Raw genomic sequence first — 22,039 nt, 5'->3', positions numbered from 1 at the left:
AATCAGCTAGCTGCTATAGCATTATCTGGTTTTGATTTCATTTTAAATTTTAAAATTACTTTCCATGAACTAGAACTTTCCAAGCTCTTGCCCAGTTTCTTGGTGTATTTCCAGTCTATGAGGATTCTCAGTATTTCCAAGTTATTAGCAAACAGAAAACCAAAAGGTGACTTTGTTTTACAACTACATATTTATGTCTTTAGATAGTTGTTAGTGGAATATTCAGAAGAAATCTGAGAATAATATGGCCTAACTGTGAACAAAGAAGGAAAGATGTCAAAGTACCCATGTACAGTTTGAGCCTTATTTTTCGAATCACATGGAGTAATGACACAATTTTTCTTAGTTTTCAAGGTCATCTTGACCTCATTTAATGCTTAATTGTGTATCCTAAAGACAGAATTTTCTTGGGAAACGATTTCCAGGCTACACAAAGAAATGTCAGACTCAGTTTATCAGAGTTTTGAATTATCAGGGAAGATGCACAACACAATATAAACAAAATCACATTTCCATAGGCTACACTCCAATTACACAACAAGAGATGAAGAATTCTTCCATTGATAAAATGGCTGGTGTGTGCATGCTCAGTCACTCAGTCGTGTCTGACTCTTTGCAACCCCACTGACTATAGTCCACCAGGTTCCTCTGTCCATGAGATTTCCTGGGCAAGAATACTGGAGTGGATTGCCATTTCATTCTCCATGATGAGATGGCTATCTTATATGTATTTCTATTTGTTTCTAAGATTTGCAAAAGGATCTATAAAGGGTTCAAATAGGTTTTCAGGGGGTGATTTTAAATGATCAAAATTTTTTGGAGCGTATCATATGTGTCTGTGATATACATGGTCTCTTAGGAATTTCTGTCAACAAATTACAGTCTCTTGACCAAATCTGGCCCATTACCTGTTTCTGTATTGCCTTGAGGCAAGAATGGTTTTTCACATTTTTAAGTGATTGAGGAAAAAAATCAAAAGAAGAATACTATTTTATGATATGTGAAAATTATCTTAAACCCAAATTTCAGTGCCCATAAATACAGTTTTCTTGGTGCACAGCCCACCCATTTGTTGTGGGTTGGCTGCACGCATGCCACAATGGCAGAGCTGATAGTTGCACAAAGATCCTAGAGTATTTAGGATCTGGCTCTTTTCGGAGAAAGTTTGCCAATCTTTGTTTTAAGAGCTTTCCCTTAAAGAAACACAGAGGCCTTCAGTAAACCGAAGACTTCTTTACAAAGATTTCCTGTGTCAGTGATATGTTTTTTTAAAAAAAGAAAATGTACACATTCAGCAAAGATAATAGCATTGCCATATCATAAAGTAAGATAGGCCTTTATTAGATTTAGGAGGCTTCTTTTTCTACTTCGTGTCAGTGTAGCATAATTTTTAGGAACACACTTTAGAGTCATCCTTTTTTTATTAAATCTTGATAAGCTTTCTGTGACCTTGGGCTATTTAACTTTTCATAAGCTTTGGCTTTCCTATTTAAAAAAAGAGTAATAATGGTACCAACCTCAAGAAGTTACAGTGATATTAAACGGGGTGAGTTTTTAAAAGGAATTATCTAGCTCAGTACCTAGCGCATAGTGTGAAATACATTTTGTGTGTGTGTGTGATTGTCCTCATTATCTGAAAATATCTCTTTCTGGTGGTTCACTCCCAAGACTGCCTATCACTTCTGTTTTGACAAGGAAATCCATAAAACCCTGCTTACTTAATTTCACTTAGTAGGAGCTCTTCCCTCTATTGCCTGCAGAAAAACTGTCCTGTGTGCACAAATCCAAGAGTGTACTGGACAGGAGGATGGAAAAAGGGATGCCTAGGATGTCTAGAAACAGAAATCATAGACATGAAGAGTGTTGGAAGGCTGAGCCGCAGCTGGATTAAGCTGGTGAGCAGGATGTTGGAAATTTCCATGTTAGACTCCATCCTAACTTTTTCTGCGAAGAGCCCACAGTTCTGTGATGGGCTGTTCATAAAAGCTCTTTAATTTAGTAACTAAAGCCTTTTTTTAAAAAGAGTATTTCAAGTTTTTGTCATTTTATCCCATTTTATGTTAGGTTAACATTACCAATTTTCTTTCATTACTTGATGTTTTAGCTGATGTTTCTAACCAGAAACACCCTTAGAAAAATCATGAGAGTGTAAGACTGACATTCTCAGAAACAGTGATGTCTTTCCTCCTGGGCTTGCTGCCACCAATCTCCTGCCTGAGCTTGCTCTAGAATCATCATGACTATGGACTACTGCAGAGGAACCAGGGCGTGGAGGACACATGCTTCTTGGCAATGAAGCAACCTCTCATGTCTTTCCTCCTGTCTATAAATAGATCCTGATCAGCCTCAGCAGAGGTGGCCTCTATTACTCAGGGGTGAGCTGGAATAATTGGTATAAATGGCATGAGGAGGAGAACTTTCTTTAGTGGTCCCTTAAGGAACAAATCTCTGCCCAAGAGAACTAAAAGGGGAGGAAAATCCCTGAAGACAAACAGTTCTTTTGTCTCCTCATCCCCCCAAATCAATTACAGAAATATCAGAAATCGAAAAGGTAGCAAATATCTCTACAATGCAGCTGAGAAACAGAATTTCTATAGGTCTATTTCTTTTTTTTTAATCACATGAAACAGTTTGCACAAAAATTTCACTTTTTTTTTTTTTAAACTTCCTATGTTTTGTGTCTTGAGATATTGTTTTGAGAACAATTACTCTGAATTTTATCCTTGTCCCTCAGTCATGGTTGAATAATTATGGTTAATTGAGTTTAACTATCCAAAAGAAGAAGAAAATATTTCAGCATCCTCATATACTCTAGCTGGACTCTTGGTTAAGAAGACAAGCACCCTCACGTCAGCCTGGTATGTTGGGATAAAATCCAACTTTGTAATGCTCACATGCATGCCCATGAGTGCAATGTGGTGGGGTGGGCATGGCCTCTGTTTACTGGTAGGAGTAGCTCTCATCATCATATTCCAGGTCATCTTCATTGTCATCATCCAACAGCCCATATTTAAATTTCCGGTAGACAGTGCCATCTTGGCCCATGTAGACAATGTCATCATCATCATCCTCATCATAGTCCCGGTCTCTGTACTCAATCACTTGATCCTCTTCAAAGCTCTCACGATGGCTGCTCTTATAGGAGGAGTAAGACACGCTAGGTTCAGCCAGCTTTGCATAGCCAGCTTTTCCTGTTGACTTGGCTCTGCTCCGAGATTTCCTCCAGACAATCACAGCTGCCCCAAGCAGAAGCACCAGCATAATGGAGGAAGTGATCAACAGGGCTGTCTTGGAACGCTCACCTGCAGGCTCCACCTTACTTGCTCGAAGGATACACTCATCTGTTGGAAGATGATCCCAAAGGAAGAGGACAGAGGGGAAGGGTGGAAGAGAAGAAATGGAATGGAGAAAATTAGTTTCTGAAGTAAAGGGTTTCACCTTTATCTTTTGAATCTAAAATAGTAGAACCACTGTCTTTGATTTCCTTAGAGAGCATATCCCTCTACAGAATTGCTGTGTGTACTCCAGGAGAGTTTCAGCCTATCCCAGATGATACCAACAAACTCTTCTAGGGTGAAAGTCAGTCTGAGGACCAAAGGGAGTCCCCCGTCATACCCATACCTCATGGATCAGTTATCAAGTGTCCAACGTTACCAAATTGATTCTTCTGTTTCCTTCTTGAGAGAAATATTCCATTTTGGACCAGGTTTCAGTTATTGTTAAATGCTCTATTTCTGTTTCAACTTTAGCTTTTTCTAAGACTGAGTCTTTTCCCCAGCTTTAAATCAGGTTTACATTTAAACCTGATTCAACAGGATTGTCCCATCATTCAAAGACAGGAACAGATTCTTTATAAAACCATTGACTTATTGCTGTGTGGAGCCATAGAAATCACAGGTCATTCTGTTACTTGATAATTGAGGAAACTGAGACCCACAGAGACAAAGTGAATTATCACATCATTAGAGCGTAGAAGTTGTTTGTAGAGTGATCAGAATTCAAACCCAGGAATCCTTACTTCAGGCTACTGTCTGGAGACAGTAGGGCAAAACACCGGCAATGTGTTTTGTTGTTGTTGTTTTACTTTCTGACATCCTGTGGACCTTATCTGGCAGGAAGAAAACTACCATCTTTAAATTCTTTTTTTCCCTCATCTTTAAATTCTGACTGCCAAATTGAGAGATAGATTTCTTTTATCATAACTAAGATTTCCGAAGCTGAGAGCTCTGCCTCTCTCTCATTCATCATCCTTGGTTTTGATGACTTAATTGAGAACATGGAGCAACCAAAACAGTTTCATAACTCAGTGATGAACTTATTTTCACTCATTTATTCAAGTGGTATGATGTACCTAATATTTTTTTCTATTCTTTAACCCACCAAATGGGAGTGTGAGAGTATGAAAGAACTAGAGAGAAAAACTAGCAGGCTTTACTGGATGTACAAGTTGAAATACAACAGTTCATTTTCCATAAATATTTTTTGAACCAACTAGTTCTGCCCTCAGGATGTTTTATGAGATTCTAGGTACATTATGTACACTAGCTTAATGAATACAATACTGTGGCAGTTATTTTAGGGTCAATTACTTTTGCTTAATATATATTAGCCAATTAGGTGTGACTCATCACCACTCTGTGCTTCTTTCCTTCTCTTTTTGTTAGTGATAAGCAAGTTTTTAAATTTTATTTTATCCTAACTTTCATCCTTGTGGGATTTTGCCCATCAAACAGAATTTCATCTCCTACAGTAATGATACTATCAAGACCACTTTTGTCATTAATATACTAGAACAGAATTTTTCCCCTGGAGGAAATATTAAAGCATTAGAGGGAAGGATAAGCAATAAGCAATAAGGACTGCAATCTGTGTGTGGTGTGTGCATGCTAAGTCGTGTTTCACTTTGTGACCTTATGGATCATAGCCTGCCAGGCTCCTGTGTCCATGGCATTCTCCAGGCAAGAATCCTGGAGTGGGTTACCATGCCCTCCTCCAGGGGATCTTCTGGCCTAGGGATTGAGCCCATGTCTCTTGTGTCTCCTGCATTGGCAAGCAGATTCTTTACCACTGGAGCCACCTGGGAAGCCCTCTGTATGTGGTACTTTGTGATAAATGTTGTCTGAGACAGGAGACTCAATAAAAGACCTTGTGAGGTTCTTTCAATTAATAGGGTATCATATGCAATCCTGTCTTACTATCCTCCAGTCTTAGGTCTGGAGAGTTGGGTCAGCCTCTGTGATATGGGTTCTTCTTTGAAGGAGCAGAGTGTCTCAGTAAAGAATGAGCAGGTAATCAAGAGTATTTAGTCTTTTGAGTATTTAATCTTCAAGAGCTACAGAAAGCCCAGGAAAGCTGAATAAGTAGTTCTTAGTTGTAAAAGGCTTGCTGAAACTCTACATCCAACATGCACACACTTCTGGTTTCATTTAAAGCCATCAATGTAATGAGGGTTATTATTCTTAGCTGACACAGCATGAATATTAGGCAATCAGACCCTGAAGGTGGATGTGTGTGAATAGCTGGGGAAACCAGCTGCTCTGGGAGGCAGGATTGCTGAAAGGAGGAGATAATTAGTTTTTGGAAAGAGGATATTTAGAAGTAAGTGAAAAGGTTGATAAAAAATAAAACAGAAAAGGCTAGTAGTGTTTTGGGGTCTGGGATTTACTTTTTAAATAAATGGACAGGCTCCCATAAATATGATGTCTCTTTTTTTTGGTCAAGCCATGATGTAGCTGAACCCCAAAGAAATGATATGCTTTTGCACTATAGAATGTTTTTAGAATTTATATTTTTCTTTTTAGAAGAATGGAACTGGAGGAATCAACCTGCCTGACTTCAGGCTATACTGTAAAGCTACAGTCATCAAGACAGTATGGTACTGGCACAAAGACAGAAATATAGATCAATGGAACAAAATAGAAAGCCCAGAGATAAATCCATGTACCTATGGACACCTTATCTTTGACAAAGGAGGCTAGAATATACAATGGAGAAAAGACAATCTCTTTAATAAGTGGTGCTGGGAAAACTGGTCAACCACTTGTAAAATAATGAAACTTGAACACTTTCTAACACCATACACAAAAATAAACTTAAAATGGATTAAAGATCTAAATGTAACACCAGAAACTATAAAACTCCTAGAGGAAAACATAGGCAAAACACTCTCCGACATATATCACAGCAGGATCCTCTATGACCTACCTCCCAGAGTAATGGAAATAAAATCAAAAATAAACAAATGGGACCTAATTAAACTTAAAAGCTTTTGCATAACGAAGGAAAGTATAAGCAAAGTGAAAAGACAGCCTTCAGAATGGGAGAAAATAATAGCAAACGAAGTAACTGACAAAGAATTAATCTCAAAAATATACAAGCAACTCCTGCAGCTTAATTCCAGAAAAATAAATGACCCAATCAAACAATGGGCCAAAGAACTAAACAGACATTTTGTCAAAGATGACATACAGATGGATAACAAACATATGAAAAGATGCTCAACATCACTCATTATCAGAGAAATGCAAATCAAAACTACAATGAGGTATCATCTCACGCCGGTCAGAATGGCTGCTATCCAAAAGTCTACAAACAATAAATGCTGGAGAGGGTGTGGAGGAAAGGGGACCATCTTACACTGTTGGAAATGCAAACTAGTACAGCCACTATGGAGAACAGTGTAGAGATTCCTTAAAAAACTGGAAATAGAACTGCCATACGACCCAGCAATCCCACTGCTGGGCATATACACCAAGGAAACCAGAACTGAAAGAGACACGTGTACCCTAATGTTCATCGCAGCACTGTTTACAATAGCCAGGACATGGAAGCAAACTAGATATCCATTGGCAGACAAATGGATAAGAAAGCTGTGGTACATATACAGAATGGAGTATTACTCAGCCATTAAAAAGAATAAATTTGAATCAGTTCTAATGAGGTGGATGAAACTGGAGCCTATTATACAAAGTGAAGTAAGCCAGAAGGAAAAACACCAACAGAGTACACTAACGCATATATATGGAATTTAGAAAGATGGTAATGATAACCCTATATGCGAGACAGCAAAAGAGACACAGATGTATAGAACAGTCTTTTGGACTCTGTAGGAGAAGGCGAGGGTGGGATGATCTGAGAGAATAGCATTGCAACATGTATATTATCATATGTGAAACAGATCGCCAGTCCAGGTTTGATGCATGAGACAGGGTGCTCAGGGTTGGTACACTGGGATGACCCAGAGGGATGGGATGGGGAGGGAGGTTGGGGGGTGGTTCAGGATCGGGAACACATGTAAACCCATGGCTGATTCATGTCAATGTATGGCAAAAACCACTGCAATATTGTAAAGTAATTAGCCTCCAATTAAAATAAATAAATAAGAATTTATATTTTTCTTTTTAGATGATATCACTCCATTTGGGGCCTTTCTAACCTTGTAGCCAATGATAACCAAGTATCTGTACAAGTGGGGTTGGGGTGGGGAGACAGTTGGGGGGTTGGAATTGGTAAATTGGGTTTTGTAAGAAAGCCTTCAATAAAAATTCATTTATAAAATGTCTTAAGTCTCTAATGGGAGCCCTGGATTTGAACTGACTTCCACAGAATGATTTTTCAACAGAATCAAGATAATATTGGCATCAGTTTCTGTGATAGATGATTCTTTTCCTTTTTTCCTAAGAAAGGAAAAACCAAAAAAAAAAAAAAGGAATAAAGTTTATAAATTTATAAAGATGAAACTTTAGACCAGCTTGAGTTTGAATCTGGGAGGCAGCACAGGAGTGGAGAGAATGCTGGCTTTGAGTCCAAATGATCCATATTCTAATTTCACATGAGCCTCTTAACATTGGTATGGAGTCCTCTGCCCACGGAATTCTCCAGGCAAGAATACTGGAGTGGGCTGCCATTCCCTCCTTCAGGGGGATCTTCTCAACCCAGGGATCAAACCGAGATCTCCTTCATTGCAGACATATTCTTTACCGTCGGAGCCACCAGGGAAACACTTGGGCACACTAATCAAACCCTTTGAACCCAAGTCTTCTCATCAGTAAAATGGGATTGATAATATCTACTTAAATAGTGGACAGAAAGTTCCAAATATACTAGACATATAGTAAGCATTCAATAAAAAGGTAGCTTTATCTTATAATAAACCATACTAGAAAAATATGAAAGACTATATATTATATATATGTATCTTCCCCCATGGCTCAGTGGTGAAGAATCTGCCTGCAATGCAGGAGACATAGGTTCAATCCCTGGGTCAGAATGATCTCCTGGAGGAGGGCATGGTAACCTCTTCTAGTATTCTTGCCTGGAAAATCCCATGGACAGAGGAGTCTGGTGGGCTACAGTCCACACAAAGAGTTGGACACGACTGAAGCAACTGAGGATGCAGACACGCATATATATAACTGAATCACTTTGCTGTACACCAGAAACTAACATTATAAATCAACTATACTTCAATTAAAAAATACACTTAAAAAGTCATTAGGAAAAAAGGTAGCTCTATTGATCCTCTGAAACGTCCCATCCCTCTCTCCCTCATGCTCCTGTGAGCATCCTGAAGACATGTCCTTCCTCTGGTTCTGCAAAACTCTTCCCCTCCCCTCACCTTCGGTGTCATGGCAGTCACAGCACTCCTGGGCATCGGTGGGATCAGAGGCACTGCAGCAACGCAGGCAGCGGCTGTCGTCCATGTGCAGCACCAGGTTGGCAGGACACACGGTACAGTTCCTGGTGCCAGGTCCCTTGCATTCTATGCAGCTCTCGTGGCACTTTTCACAGTTAAATTTCTCCCCCTGTTAAGAACAATCAGATTCATTTTAAGTGTGGAGAAATTAACAAGGCACAGAGAGTTCCCAGATGGGGGTTCCCTCTTCTCTGGATAAAGGAAGGAAGCAGGTTGGGGATAGCAGAAAGGTGATTTGTTCTGGGTCCATTTTAACTCCTCTGGGTGAAAACAGAACCAGCTGTCTGCACTCGGTGGAGCCAGTGTTGAGCTTCTCCTCTGAGATCTGCTGGTAATAATAGTGACAGAACAAGCTTCTAGAATAGCTCAGGTCCCTGACTGCCATGTGCTGTACCTGGTCAGCGACAAGTTTTGTTTGGCCCGTACTCAATTGGATTTCATGGTTTAAAAAAATTTGAACTCATTGCCTACATTTCAAAATTGGGATATTTCACACATAAGTCAGTTCTGAGTTTCTATTTCAAAACTATCAGACTTATCAACATTGGATTCATCACTCCCATATCACAGATGGAGTTGAGTGGCAGTGGCCCCTTTTTATGCTCTCCTATTGGATACAATCCTCACAATGTGCTCCAATGTCACCAACACATAGATGAAATGTCATATTCTGCCTATGGTCAAGTTTGCAGGTTTTTTTTTTTTTTTGACCCAGTACTCTTCACTCATTTACATGATCTGCCCTGCATCTGTGGCTATTAAGATTCTTGTGTGCCTCTGCCCTCAGTTCAGTTCAGCCACTCAGTCGTGTCTGACTCTTTGTGACCCCATGAACCGCAGCATGCCAGGCCTCCCTGTCCATCACCAACTCCTGGAGTCCACCCAAACCCATGTCCATTGAGTCGGTGATGCCATCCCACCATCTCGTCCTCTGTCGTCCCCTTCTCCTCTTGCCTTCAGTCTTTCCCAGCATCAGAGTGTTTTCCAATGAGTCACATCGGGTGGCCAAAGTATGGGAGTTTCAGCTTCAACATCAGTCCTTCCAGTGAACACCCAGGACTCATCTCCTTTAGGATGGACTGGTTGGATCTTCTTGCAGTCCAAGGGACTTGCAAGAGTCTTCTCCAACACCACAGTTCAAAAGCATTAATTCTTCTGCATCCAGCTTTCTTTATAGTCCAACTCTCACATCCATACATGACCACTGGAAAAACCATAGCCTTGACTAGACAGACCTTTGTTGGCAAAGTAATGTCTCTGCTTTTTAATATGCTGTCTAGGCTGGTCATAACTTTCCTTCCAAGGAGTAAGCGTCTTTTAATTTCATGGTTGCAATCACCATCTGCAGTGATTTTGGAGCCCAGAAAAATAAAGTCTGACACTGTTTCCACTGTTTCCCCATCTATTTCCCATGAAATGATGGGACCAGATGCCATGATCTTCGTTTTCTGAATGTTGAGCTTTAAGCCAACTTTTTCACTCTCCTCTTTCACTTTCATCAAGAGGCTCTTTAGTTCTTCTTCACTTTCTGCCATAAGGGTGGTGTCATCTGCATATCTGAGGTTATTGATATTTCTCCTGGCAATCTTGATTCCAGCTTGTGCTTGATCCAGCCCAGCGTTTCTCATGATGTACTCTGCATATAAATTAAATAAGCAGGGTGACAATATACAGCCTTGATGTACTCCTTTTCTTATTTGGAACCACTCTGTTGTTCCATGTCCAGTTCTAACTGTTGCTTCCTGACCTGCATATAGGTTTCTCAAGAGGCAGATCAGATGGTCTGGTATTGCCATCTCTTTCAGAATTTTCCACAGTTTATTGTGATCCAGACAGTCAAAGGCTTTGGCATAGTCAATAAAGCAGAAATAGTTGTTTTTCTGGAACTCTCTTGCTTTTTCAATGATCCAGTGGATGTTGGCAATTTGATCTCTGGTTCCTCTGACTTTTCTAAAACCAGCTTGAACATCTGGAAGTTCACGGCTCATGTATTGCTGAAGCCTGGCTTGGAGAATTTTAAGCATTACTTGGCTAGTGTGTGAGATGAGTGCAATTGTGCAGTAGTTTGAGCATTCTTTGGCATTGCCTTTCTTTGGGATTGGAATGAAAACTGACCTTTTCCAGTCCTGTGGCCACTGCTGAGTTTTCCAAATTTGCTGGCATATTGAGTGCAGCACTTTCACAGCATCTTCTTTTAGGATTTGAAATAGCTCAACTGGAATTCCATCACCTCCGCTAGCTTTGTTTGTAGTGATGTTTCCTAAGGCCCACTTGATTTCACACTTCAGGATGTCAGGCTCTAGGTGAGTGATCACACCATCGTGATTATCTGGGTCATGAAGATCTTTTTTGTACAGTTCTTCTCTGTATTCTTGCCACCTCTTCTTAATATCTTCTGCTTCTGTTAGGTCCCTACCATTTCTGTCCTTTATTGAGCCCATCTTTGCATAAAATGTTCCCTTGGTATCTCTAATTTTCTTGAAGAGATCCCTAGTCTTTCCCATTCTATTGTTTTCTTTGCATTGATTGCTGAGGAAGGCTTATCTCTCCTTGCTATTCTTTGAAACTCTGCATTCAAATGGGTATATCTTTCCTTTTCTCCTTTGCTTTTCGCTTCCCTTTTTTTTCACAGCCTCTACCCTAGGATAATATAAATTGTGACTGTTTAGCTAACACAGTGAAATATCAGTGGAAAGATTCTTGAGAGATTAGATAAAGTGATTTCCCTCCCAATAGGCTGCTTCGTTTCACTGGTGCTGAAAATGTGGACGAGGGAACATAACTTCTTATTTCACTTCTGCACTTTGGAAGGCAGAAAAAGAAGGAATGGAAATTGCCACTGTTTGGCAAGTTCCAGGTGTTGATAAGATGCTTTCTCAGCTGAGATTTCATCAAATCCTGGATTAGGAGTCAGAACCCCTGGGTTTAATCCCAACTTTGTTTTTTACTAGTTGTATAATCTTTATCAGTGTACTGTATTTAACTTCTGAGATTCTCAGTTTCTCCCAAGTGTACTCAGGGCTCTTATCCGAATTTAAAGAGAGTGGCATATGTGAATATGCTGGGTCATGTGAGTTTTACCATTTACTTAATTTCTAAAGTTTGGAAACACAATTATGAAGTTAGTGAACTCAGGTATACCTATGGCTGATTCATGTTGAGGTTGACAGAAGACAGCAAAATTCTGTAAAGCAATTATTCTTTAGTAAAAAAAAAAAAAAAAAAGCCTCGGAATCCATGGTTCCTAGGCTAGCAAGTGAAACATCTCTCTCTCGATAGTCTGTGAAGGGAGGAGGTGAAGGACGAACATGGGTTGTGTAGTTCTAACATTCTTCAGATGTTTCAGGTTAGTCAGCAGAGGGGGAAAAGAGAAGACAATTCTTATTTCTGGCATAATATTCCTGTGTAGACCTGAAACTTCTAGGGTTGTGAGCAATATATTGTTGTCCTCATTAAATAACTTCCCATTATTTCTCTCAGGTCTTTTCAGCTCCTTTGATTGGAATTAAGGCTACAGATGGGTAGTACCATTATTCCACAATGCAATGGTAGAAGATTTACAAATATTAAACCTGAGCTATAGTGTGTGTAGCAATTTTATGATTTGTTTGGACTTTGCCCAGAATGACAAGCAGAAACTAGCTCACGTCCCTCTGCAGCAACGGTTGAAGGCACACCACACCCAGCTCTGTACCTCTCCCACTCTGTACTCCCCCACAAGACAGTCCGAGGTACAGAGTCCTCCCGCCAGGTGGTAACTCCACACACAGGATAAGCAGTTCAATGCTCCTTTTCCTGAAAAAAAAAAAAAAGATTCCAAGTTATGAGACTGACCTTAGATTTTACCCTCTGTCTTGGATCTGAAACAGGAGCAAGGAACATGTCAAATAACTTGAAGTAGAAAGGTGAATTGATTGAGGATATGGAAAAACAAATTCTATGAGATATCAAGTAAAGACCTAAAAATTATCCAGTTAGTCTAATCAACATAAACTCTCAGTTTGGAAAATTATGGGTTAGTAGATGACAGATATTTTATTACAGCAAAAGGAAAGATTTTCAGAGAATGACAAATCATGTAGAAAGTTTGTAATAATTTTTTATCATTCTGCTTATTGTTTAACTAGTAGAGAGGATGAGAATGATTTGGAGGGCTCCAAAACTTTATGAGTAAATCACGAATGGGCAGTTCCTAATTAAGATACAACACCAGACTTGCAATTTAAAATGCTAGGGCTAAAAGAATTTAGCAGATCATTTTGTCCAGTAGTTCTTAATTTTGAACATTGTCATGATAGGTTCCTTTGAAATTCTCTAGAAAGCAGTCAACTCTCTTCTCATAAATTTGACATCCTATTGATTTAATTTTTAAATAAATGTAAACTAATGCCCAGACACGTGAATTCATCACTCAAGGTTACATGGAGAATGGTTGAGCCAAGGGTTAGACCAGGTTTGTTGACGGACAGTGCAGTGCTCTTTGATCATACTACTTGCCTTCACACGTGAACCAAGTAGAGGAAGTCTGCTGCCTGTGGAGGTAATACACTTCTCTCCAATTCAGAGACCGAAAGAATGACTAACCCAAGCATTTCTTTCTATGTAATTAGCAAGGGATAACTTCTGGAGAGAGTTTGGGAACAGGAGAGCTGAGCTTTAGTTCACTGTGTTAGAAAGAGAAGCAGGAGCAGGGAGATAGATGAGGCATGGAATGTGCCTGATACCATGAGCTGGAACATGATCTATAGATCTTTCCATTAGAAAAATATTGTAAAGGGTGGTTAGTTGAACTTGAAGTAGAACCTTGAGTCCTCATCTTAAATTCACTATGGATTTCAATCTACTTTTCATATCCGATCTATGAACTATCATTTATAATGTTTCTATGAAAAAATGAATTCTGACTTCTGAACAACAGCTCAGATAATAAATCTTTATTACCAAACTTCTTAGATTGGGGGCTGCCTATAATGATAGAAATTCAAAGCCATTCTATTTCTATATTCCCTCCAGCTTCACACAGAATTTCCTACATGTTCCGAACACAACTGTGGTCTCTGATGAAAGAATCAATCTTCTCCTACCTCTTTCCTTCCCCCTCGCCAGTTTTCTAAAATACATCTTCAGTGTTTTACTCCAATTTTAAAATACAAAACTGTGGGGTTTTTTCCTTTATGAAGAGAAATTAAAGGTAGGAGAAATTAACAGAGGGGGGGAAAGGGTGTAAAAGGTTAGATTACAAAATTTGGGTTGTAAGTTTGCTTACATTTACCCAGGAGGCCAGGAGAAATTTGGTTTGGATTCTGGGAAATTCCCAAAGGTACTACCTGTCACTTCTGGGTGACAAGCCAGGACTCCATTTACATCGCCTACACTGATTTGTTACAAAATCTGCATACTTAGGGTACTCTGTGTCTTTTGCAAAAGGTAGTTTGTTAATTTCCAGAATGTTTTCTATTTTTTTTTTTTTTTCAAGTTTAACACCTTTCATTTATCATTGCTTTGAAGGATCTGTAGGAAACTTGGGACCTATAAAGACAGCTTTGGTATTTCCCTAAAATTCAGAACAGCTCACCATCTGCTCTCCCTTGGACTGACCCCCATGGGATGAATTCAATAATGCAGAGCCACCCCAGGGTCTGTCTGTGGTGTCATTCCACACTGGAAGAGAGAGGCAGCTTGAGAGAGTTTGGAAGCTTTGGTTAACCAGCCTAGATTTTTATTTAAAACAATTTTGTGTGGAGGATAAATACAAAGTGAAATGCATGAAGGCAAGGAAAGAGCTAATTATAAAGAAACCTGGTGCATAAAAGATACATACTGGTCCTTAGTAGGTTGTCCTTCCCCAATGCCTTTAGTTCTTTTAAGTATTTTGTAACAGCCTAATATTATTGGGCAGTCAAATGTGAATGAAACACAATCTACTTGGTAAGTTACTTATTTAGGGTGGGAAATTTTCCCTGGACCCTTTATGCACCCTCATTTCTTAGTATGACAGCTAATACTTTAAGAAGGAAAGAATTCATCCTTTGTTTTTTCACCCAGTTTACAACCCAGGAGAAAACTTGTCCCCAAATTTTTTAATCTCTATATTGCAAAATCAGAAGGCAGCACAAAGATTCATTAACCAGCAAAGGATGTGTGTGGTAGGTGAAGAAAGGATGGCAGAAGAAATGAACATCAAAGATAGAAGGCATTGACCAGGAATACTGGGGGTTCATGTCAAATACAGGAGGGGAGGCACAAACACTCAGGGTGGCTTTACGATTCACCCAGCTATGCCCTGTCATCCCTGGAATACAATCTTAGGGAGGTTGTGTTGATGAACTTTATCTTTAAGACTTTACTATTATTATTCATTTAGAGCAGTTTTAGGTTTACAACAAAATCTTTGACAGAGAGGTACAAGGATTTCCTGTATACCTCCTGCCTTCACACATGCATAGCCTTCCCCATTAACATAACTCACCAGAATTGAATTTTTTTTTAAACAAAGATAAACCTTCTTTGACATATTATAATCACCCTAAGTCTGTAGTTTATGTTGGGGTTCCCTCTTTGTGTTGAATATTCTATGGGTTTGAACAAGGGTATAATTACATGTATCCATCATTTTAGTATCATACAGAATATTTTCACTACCCTAAAAATCCTCGCAAGGAGATCCAACCAGTCCATTCTAAAGGAGATCAGCCCTGGGTGTTCTTTGGAAGGAATGATGCTAAAGCTGAAACTCCAGTACTGTGGCCACCTCATGCAAAGAGTTGACTCATTGGAAAAGACTCTGATGCTGGGAGGGATTAGGGGCAGGAGGAGAAGGGGACGACAGAGGATGAGATGGCTGGATGGCATCACCGACTCGATGGACGTGAGTCTCAGTGAACTCCGGGAGTTGGTGATGGACAGGGAGGCCTGGCATGTTGCGATTCATGGGGTCGCCAAGAGTCGGACATGGCTGAGCTTTGACTAAAGTGAACTGAACTGAACTGAAAAATCCTCTGTGCTCTGCCTATTCATCTCTCCCTATCCCACACCCCCTGCCCCCCCCCCACCCCCTCGAAACCACACCATTTCCACAATGTCACATAGTTGAAGTCATACAGTAGGAAGCTTTTTCAGAGCTGCCTCTTTCATTAATAGGTATTTAAGTTTCCTCTGTATCTTTTTATGGCTTGATAGCTCATCTCTCTTTAATACTGGCTAGTATTCCATTATCTGAAGGTATTGGTGAATTTTTGAGCCTGGGAATGCTCCCAACCATCATCATTAATTCACTCAGGAAATCCCAAATCCAAGTAAAAAAATTTATAGTTTTTTCAAACTGTGCTGACATCACTAAAAATTTTTCCAATCCCTACAAAATTCTTAAAAAGCTGGTGCTGCCCTGTTTTGATTGACTGATGTTAAGAGACATTAACTTACCTAATGATGGTTGCCTGATCCTGATTAGAAACTATTAACAAATGTTTCTCCTCCCCCAAGTAGCACTGCACTGAACTAGGGAGTTAGGACTTGTGTTTTTATATGTAGGAAATTAAAATACAGTATTTTATCTGGCAATCCTAGATGGAATGAAAGCCCCTCGAATCTAGTAACAGTGGCATCAGAGGTACTACCTTCAACTTTCCAAAAAACCTCATAGAAGGTCAATATTTACTATCACAGGGCCAATGACAATGCAAAGTTCCCACTACTCTCCCACTTCACCCCTAATTCACTGTAATCTCTTGTTTGTTATCTGATCCTGATTAAAAGTTCTGAGCAGCAATTATACATGCCTCTGAAATGGAAAAAAAAAAGAACACAAATTAATGATTATTCAAATGCAGTTTGTTTGGAAGGTAATTCTTTGAAAGATTAAAATCAATTGTAGATGAGTGAATGGGTACCACTGTATGCTATGGATTTATGGAGCTGCCTCAAGAACTGCCTGGAAGTGCTTGGGAGGGGACAAATGGGGCATCAGATGGGGCTCTGATATCCTGTTCTGCTTCAATCTGAGCAGCAGCAGCAGCCCTGATTATTTACATAATAGGATTCAGCCAAAGGTTTCATCTGAAGAAAATGGCCTGCTGCTAAAATACAATCTGCAACCGCTGTTCTAAATTAGAAATGAGCTGTCCAATATGGTAGCTCCTAGCCATACAGTTGGAGAAGGAAATGGCAACCCACTCCAGTATTCTTGCCTGGAGATTCCCAGGGACAGAGGAGCCTGGTGGGCTGCCATCCATGGGGTCTCACAGAGTCGGACACAACTGAAGTGACTTAGCAGCAGCAGCAGTCATACAGTGACTATTGGACACTTGTAATGTAGCTACTCCAATTTGAGTTGTGCGTAAATGTAAAATAAACATCAGATTTTAAGACTCAGTACAAAAAAAGAAAGTATAATCTAAATAATTTTCATATTGACAATATGTTAAATATTTTTATATGTTGGTTAATATATTATTAATTTTATTTGTTCATTTTTAAGAATGTGACTATGAAAAAAACTAAGATATATCTGCCTTAGATTATCTTTCTATTGATCAGAGGTGACACACTATGCTGTGAGATACATAAAAGAAATTCTAGGACTACTATGAAAAGCACATGACCACTCCTAGGATAGTTGAGGTTGTCCACTAGCCTATAAGCACTTTCTAGCTATGAATAACAGAGAAGGCGATGGCACCCCACTCCAGTACTCTTGCCTGGAAAATCCCATGGACGGCGGAGCCTGGTAGGCTGCAGTCCATGGGGTCGCTAAGAGTCGGACTCGACTGAGCGACTTCCCTTTCACTTTTCACTTTCACGCACTGGAGAAGGAAATGGCAACCCACTCCAGTATTCTTGCCTGGAGAATCCTAGGGACAGGGGAGGCTGGTGGGCTTCCGTCTATGGGGTCGCACAGAGTCGGACACGACTGAAGCGACTTAGCAGCAGCAGCTATGAGTAATGTAATGTTTATGTTACTTAGAGTTACTTTAAAACAATACAAAAACTGTATTGAGCCCTCTCACCAAGTTTTCCCCCACTTCGTGTTAAGACAATTGAGGGGTGGGGGATGGAGTGTTACGTTGGCAACCAACGAAGGAGGAGAAAGGTTGTGGCTGGGAGTTTCAAAAAAACCCCACAGGTTACATCTTAGCTTAGCTGGAAGAGGTGGTCCCACGCTGGAGATGGAGATCGTGGGCGCCACGCGGGGCAGTACCTTGGCCTGGCTCAGCACCTTGGCCTGGCTCAGCCGCCCCGCAATTAGCATTATGGGCTGCAGATTCCTCCTGACCTGCTGTGGTTTCCTTTCTCTGTATGTGTTTTTTTTTTGTTTTTTCCTCGCAGCATTTTGCTCCTTCTTGCAGCTTCTAGAAAGATTCTGATGGAATTCCCAGCCCTTCTGCTTTAGTTCCCTCATGTGGAAGCTTCTCTGCTTTCTCTCCAATTCCTCTCGTTCTCTAGTTTTTCCTGTTTTCCTTTGCTCTGCTCCTCCTGTGCCTCTGCCTCTCTGGTGCTCTTCTGCTGTCTGCTGTTTCAGCTGCAGAAACTTCTGCCGCTTGAGGAACCAGTTCTTAATTGAGGCATCACTCAGGTGTTTGGTCTAATCAAAAGAAACCTGGAGGCCGCAAACCAGGGCTTTGTAAGCCTCGCCTGTGTACGTGAGCGTCACCCCGCGCAAGGCGCCGGCGGCTTGGAAGAAGATCCGTCGTGCTGGACCTCAAAGGTCCAGTGTCCCCCAGATTGAATGTGCGGAAGTTCGGGTCGGGCATCTCCTCCTAGCCTGGGTCACCTGTCGTGTTTCCTCAGACTTAGACTCCTCGAGCAGAACCTCCTCGCCCAGCTTCTCCGAGCCGTACTCCTTCAGGAGGAGCCGTTTTCTGGGCTGCCCTCGCTGCCACGTGAATCGTGTTCAGCCTCTCGCGGCAGCGTTTCATTCACTCCTTCCATCACAGGTGAAGGAGTCCCAGTCATGGCGGGTGGTGAAATCCATTTTGAACTCAGCAGTGCTCACCTTAAGGACGTCGGCGAAGCTGCTGAGCTGAATGGTCTTGCCCTGGAGGCAGGTGAGGAAAGAACTGACTATTCTTGTCTCCACCTCACCCTTGAAGTGGAGGAGGCACGTGGTGCTCTTGGAAAGCCGGTGCATGCGCCATGCCCTCTAGCTTTTCCATCACTTCCCCGTTGGAGATGGACTTCTTGCCTGCCTTAGCTGCGGGGGGCGGGCACGCTGATGGTCATGATGGATTGAGGTAGAGATTGTACAGAGCGCAGAGCTCCACTGCGTTAGGTGTGTTGAGGACTGCGGTCAGTTTAGTTCAGTCGCTCAGTCGTGTCCGACTCTTTGCGACCCCATGAATTGCAGCACTCCAGGCCTCCCTGTCCATCACCAACTCCCGGAGTTCACTCAAACTCATGTCCATCGAATCGGTGATGCCATCCAGCCATCTCATCCTCTGTCGTCCCCTTTTCCTCCTCCCAGCATCAGTCTTTTCCAATGAGTCAACTCTTCCCATCAGGTGGCCAAAGTATTGGAGTTTCAGCTTTAGCATCATTCCTTCCAAAGAACACCCAGGACTGATCTCCTTTAGAATGGACTGGTTGGATTTCCTTGCAGTCCAAGGGACTCTCAAGAGTCTTCTCCGACACCACAGTTCAAAAGCATCAATTCCTTGGTGCTCAGCTTTCTTCACAGTCCAACTTTCACATCCATACATGACCACTGGAAAAACCATAGCCTTGACTAAACTGACATTTGTAGCTGCTACCATAACCTGGGCCTTGAGCAGGTGTGGGGCTCTGCCTGTTAACCAGACCTCTGCTGCCCTGGCTTGAGGTCCCCACCATCGCCTGCAGGAGCCCTTGAAGTAACCCACTGCCACTGCCACCCGTTCCCGTGACCATGCCAAGTGCTAGAGAAGCTAAGGTAAGCAAGACACATTACTGTGTGCATTTGAGGATCTCAGTCTAGAGGAAGAGAGACAAAAAAGTAAGCAAGCAATTATAAAATATGCCCTTTTGACCGCAGGGAACCTGTTTTTCCTGTTCACAGTTGTATTGGCATTATCTGGGTCATAGTGCTCGATAAGTGTTGCATAAATAAAAAGGTGAATGATTGTAGTGTACTTATCAAACACAGATAAGTGGAGACAGGTTACAGGAGGCTTTCTAGAGAAAATGCTGACTCTAACAGGTGGAAAAGAGGTAGCCAGACAAAACAGGCTGGAGAAGTACCCCAGAAGGAGAAACAGCATGGTTGGCTCAGGTTTACAGTAAATAATCGTGCTTGGATAAGAGGATGGTTGGAGAAGGCAATGGCACCCCACTCCAGTACTCTTGCCTGGAAAATCCCATGGATGGAGGAGCCTGGTGGGCTGCAGTCCATGGGGTCACTAAGAGTCAGACACGACTGAGCAACTTCACTTTCACTTTTCACTTTCACGCATTGGATAAGGAAATGGCAACCCACTCCTGTGTTTTTGCCTGGAGAATCCCAGGGACGGGGGACCCTGGTAGGCTGCAGTCCATGGGGTTGCACAGAGTCGGACACGACTGAAGTGACTTAGCAGCAGCAGCAAGAGGATGGTGGTGGAGGAGGAGGAGGGATAAGAGGTGACTATGAGCAGAGTCTCATTATGAAGAACTTCCTATGCAAAGCTACTAAGATTCTACCCTGAAATCAATGGAGAGTCTTATTAGCAGAGAGACGTCCTTACACTATCAGTCAGGTAGAATAATAAGTCTGAGAGCTTAACAGAGGACTGGTTGGTTACAGAGTGCCTGACATTTTTTGATTTGCAAAAAGACATTAGAATTTATTTGTTTTCTATTCATTCATCCATTTGGAAAACACTTAATGAAAACTTACTATGTATGATACTCTAGACTAGAAATAGGGGCTACAAAATGAATGTGGTCCAGTCCTTGCTTTGAGGGTCTTACAATTAGTAAGAGAGACGGACATGTTTAATTGAAATGTAATGTAAAAACAGCTGTGACTGTAAAATTAGGAAGAAGAAAGATTTCTGGGAAGATTAAGTAAAGCTTCAAGAGAAGATGACATTCAACCTGGGTCTTTAACTTGAGAGTTAATAGTGTTGTTCTCCAGGAGGAAGAAATGCACAGGTAAAAGTCATGGAGGCATGAAAGTGATGATCTATTTGGTGGCTGCTGAGTGGTTCTGGGTGGTTCCAGGTTCAAGGTATATGGAAGGAGAGTTGAGACTATAAACTAAGAGGACTGACTGAGGAAAGAATTCAGTTACTTTTTAAAGATAGATAACATTTATTTAAAGTATCAGGAAAAAGAGTGAGTGTGTAGATTGGAGAGATAGCTATCAGTCAGTCAGTTCAGTTGCTCCTGCTACTGCTAAGTTGCTTCAGTCGTGTCCGACTCTGTGCGACCCCATAGACAGCAGCCCACCAGGCTCCCCCGTCCCTGGGATTCTCCAGGCAAGAACACTGGAGTGGGTTGCCATTTCCTTCTCCAATGCATGAAAGTGGAAAGTGAAAGTGAAGCTGCTCAGTCGTGTCCGACTCTTTGCGACCCCATGAATTGCAGCATGCCAGGCCTCCCTGTCCATCACCATCTCCCGGAGTTCGCTTATCCTCACGTCCATCGAGTCAGTGATGCCATCCAGCCATCTCATCCTCTGTCGTCCCCTTCTCCTCCTGCCCCCAATTCCTCCCAGCATCAGAGTCTTTTCCAATGAGTCAACTCTTCGCATGAGGTGGCCAAAGTACTGGAGTTTCAGCTTTAGCATCATTCCTTCCAAAGAAATCCCAGGGCTGATCTCCTTCAGAATGGACTGGTTGCTATACCATGTTTATAAACATGATGACTCCAGATTGTAAAGATGGATTTCAGTGCAATGCATTAATATCCAAGGGATTCTTTAAATGATATGTGACTGATTATAAAATTTATATAGAAAAAGAGCAAGTTATAGCCAAGATGATTGGAATGTATCCTATCAGCTATCAATATTAATCTAATATATTTTAAGAATAAAAACATCGTAGGAGGTATTTCTTTCTTAAATGTTGAGAGGAATTCACCATAATATTGTGTGTCAGACTATGGAGAAAAATGAGCGAAGTTGAATTTTAGAAAGATTACTCTGGGATTACTTATTGTGCAGGATGACCTGGGTATGGAGTAGCAAGACCAGAGTTGGGGTGGTGTGCCAACTATTTCAGAAAATTATCTAAGATGCTAAGAATAAAGAATCAGGATAGTAGGAATTGAGAAAGAAATCTGAGCAGAGAAATGTTTAGTGGGGAGAATAAATAGGCCTTGAAGTTTACCACTGTTGGAGGGTATGTGAGTGTACAGGAGGCAAATGAAAGATAACTTCAAGATATCAGA

General features: G+C 41.2%; 1 protein-coding gene across 2 annotated transcripts in view; it reads right to left on the bottom strand.

Moving 5' to 3' along the window:
• Positions 1 to 342: 342 nt before the first annotated feature.
• The window catches only part of PCSK5 (proprotein convertase subtilisin/kexin type 5), a 519,637-nt gene continuing 497,940 nt past the window's right edge, over positions 343 to 22,039 (bottom strand). For both annotated transcript variants that reach the window (XM_027549490.1, XM_027549491.1), the window contains 3 exons: positions 12,390 to 12,490; positions 8,618 to 8,804; positions 343 to 3,341 (listed from right to left, as the gene is read on the bottom strand). In XM_027549490.1, coding sequence (XP_027405291.1) covers positions 2,941 to 3,341; positions 8,618 to 8,804; positions 12,390 to 12,490 — 689 coding nt within the window. In that variant the 3' untranslated portion in view covers positions 343 to 2,940. The remainder of the gene's footprint in view (positions 3,342 to 8,617; positions 8,805 to 12,389; positions 12,491 to 22,039) is intronic.

Source organism: Bos indicus x Bos taurus, chromosome 8 (assembly GCF_003369695.1).
Source record: "Bos indicus x Bos taurus breed Angus x Brahman F1 hybrid chromosome 8, Bos_hybrid_MaternalHap_v2.0, whole genome shotgun sequence".
Lineage (NCBI taxonomy): Eukaryota > Metazoa > Chordata > Mammalia > Artiodactyla > Bovidae > Bos > Bos indicus x Bos taurus.
The sequence above is the reverse complement of the archived record's forward strand: the minus strand, read 5'-3'. Positions and strand labels throughout refer to the sequence as shown.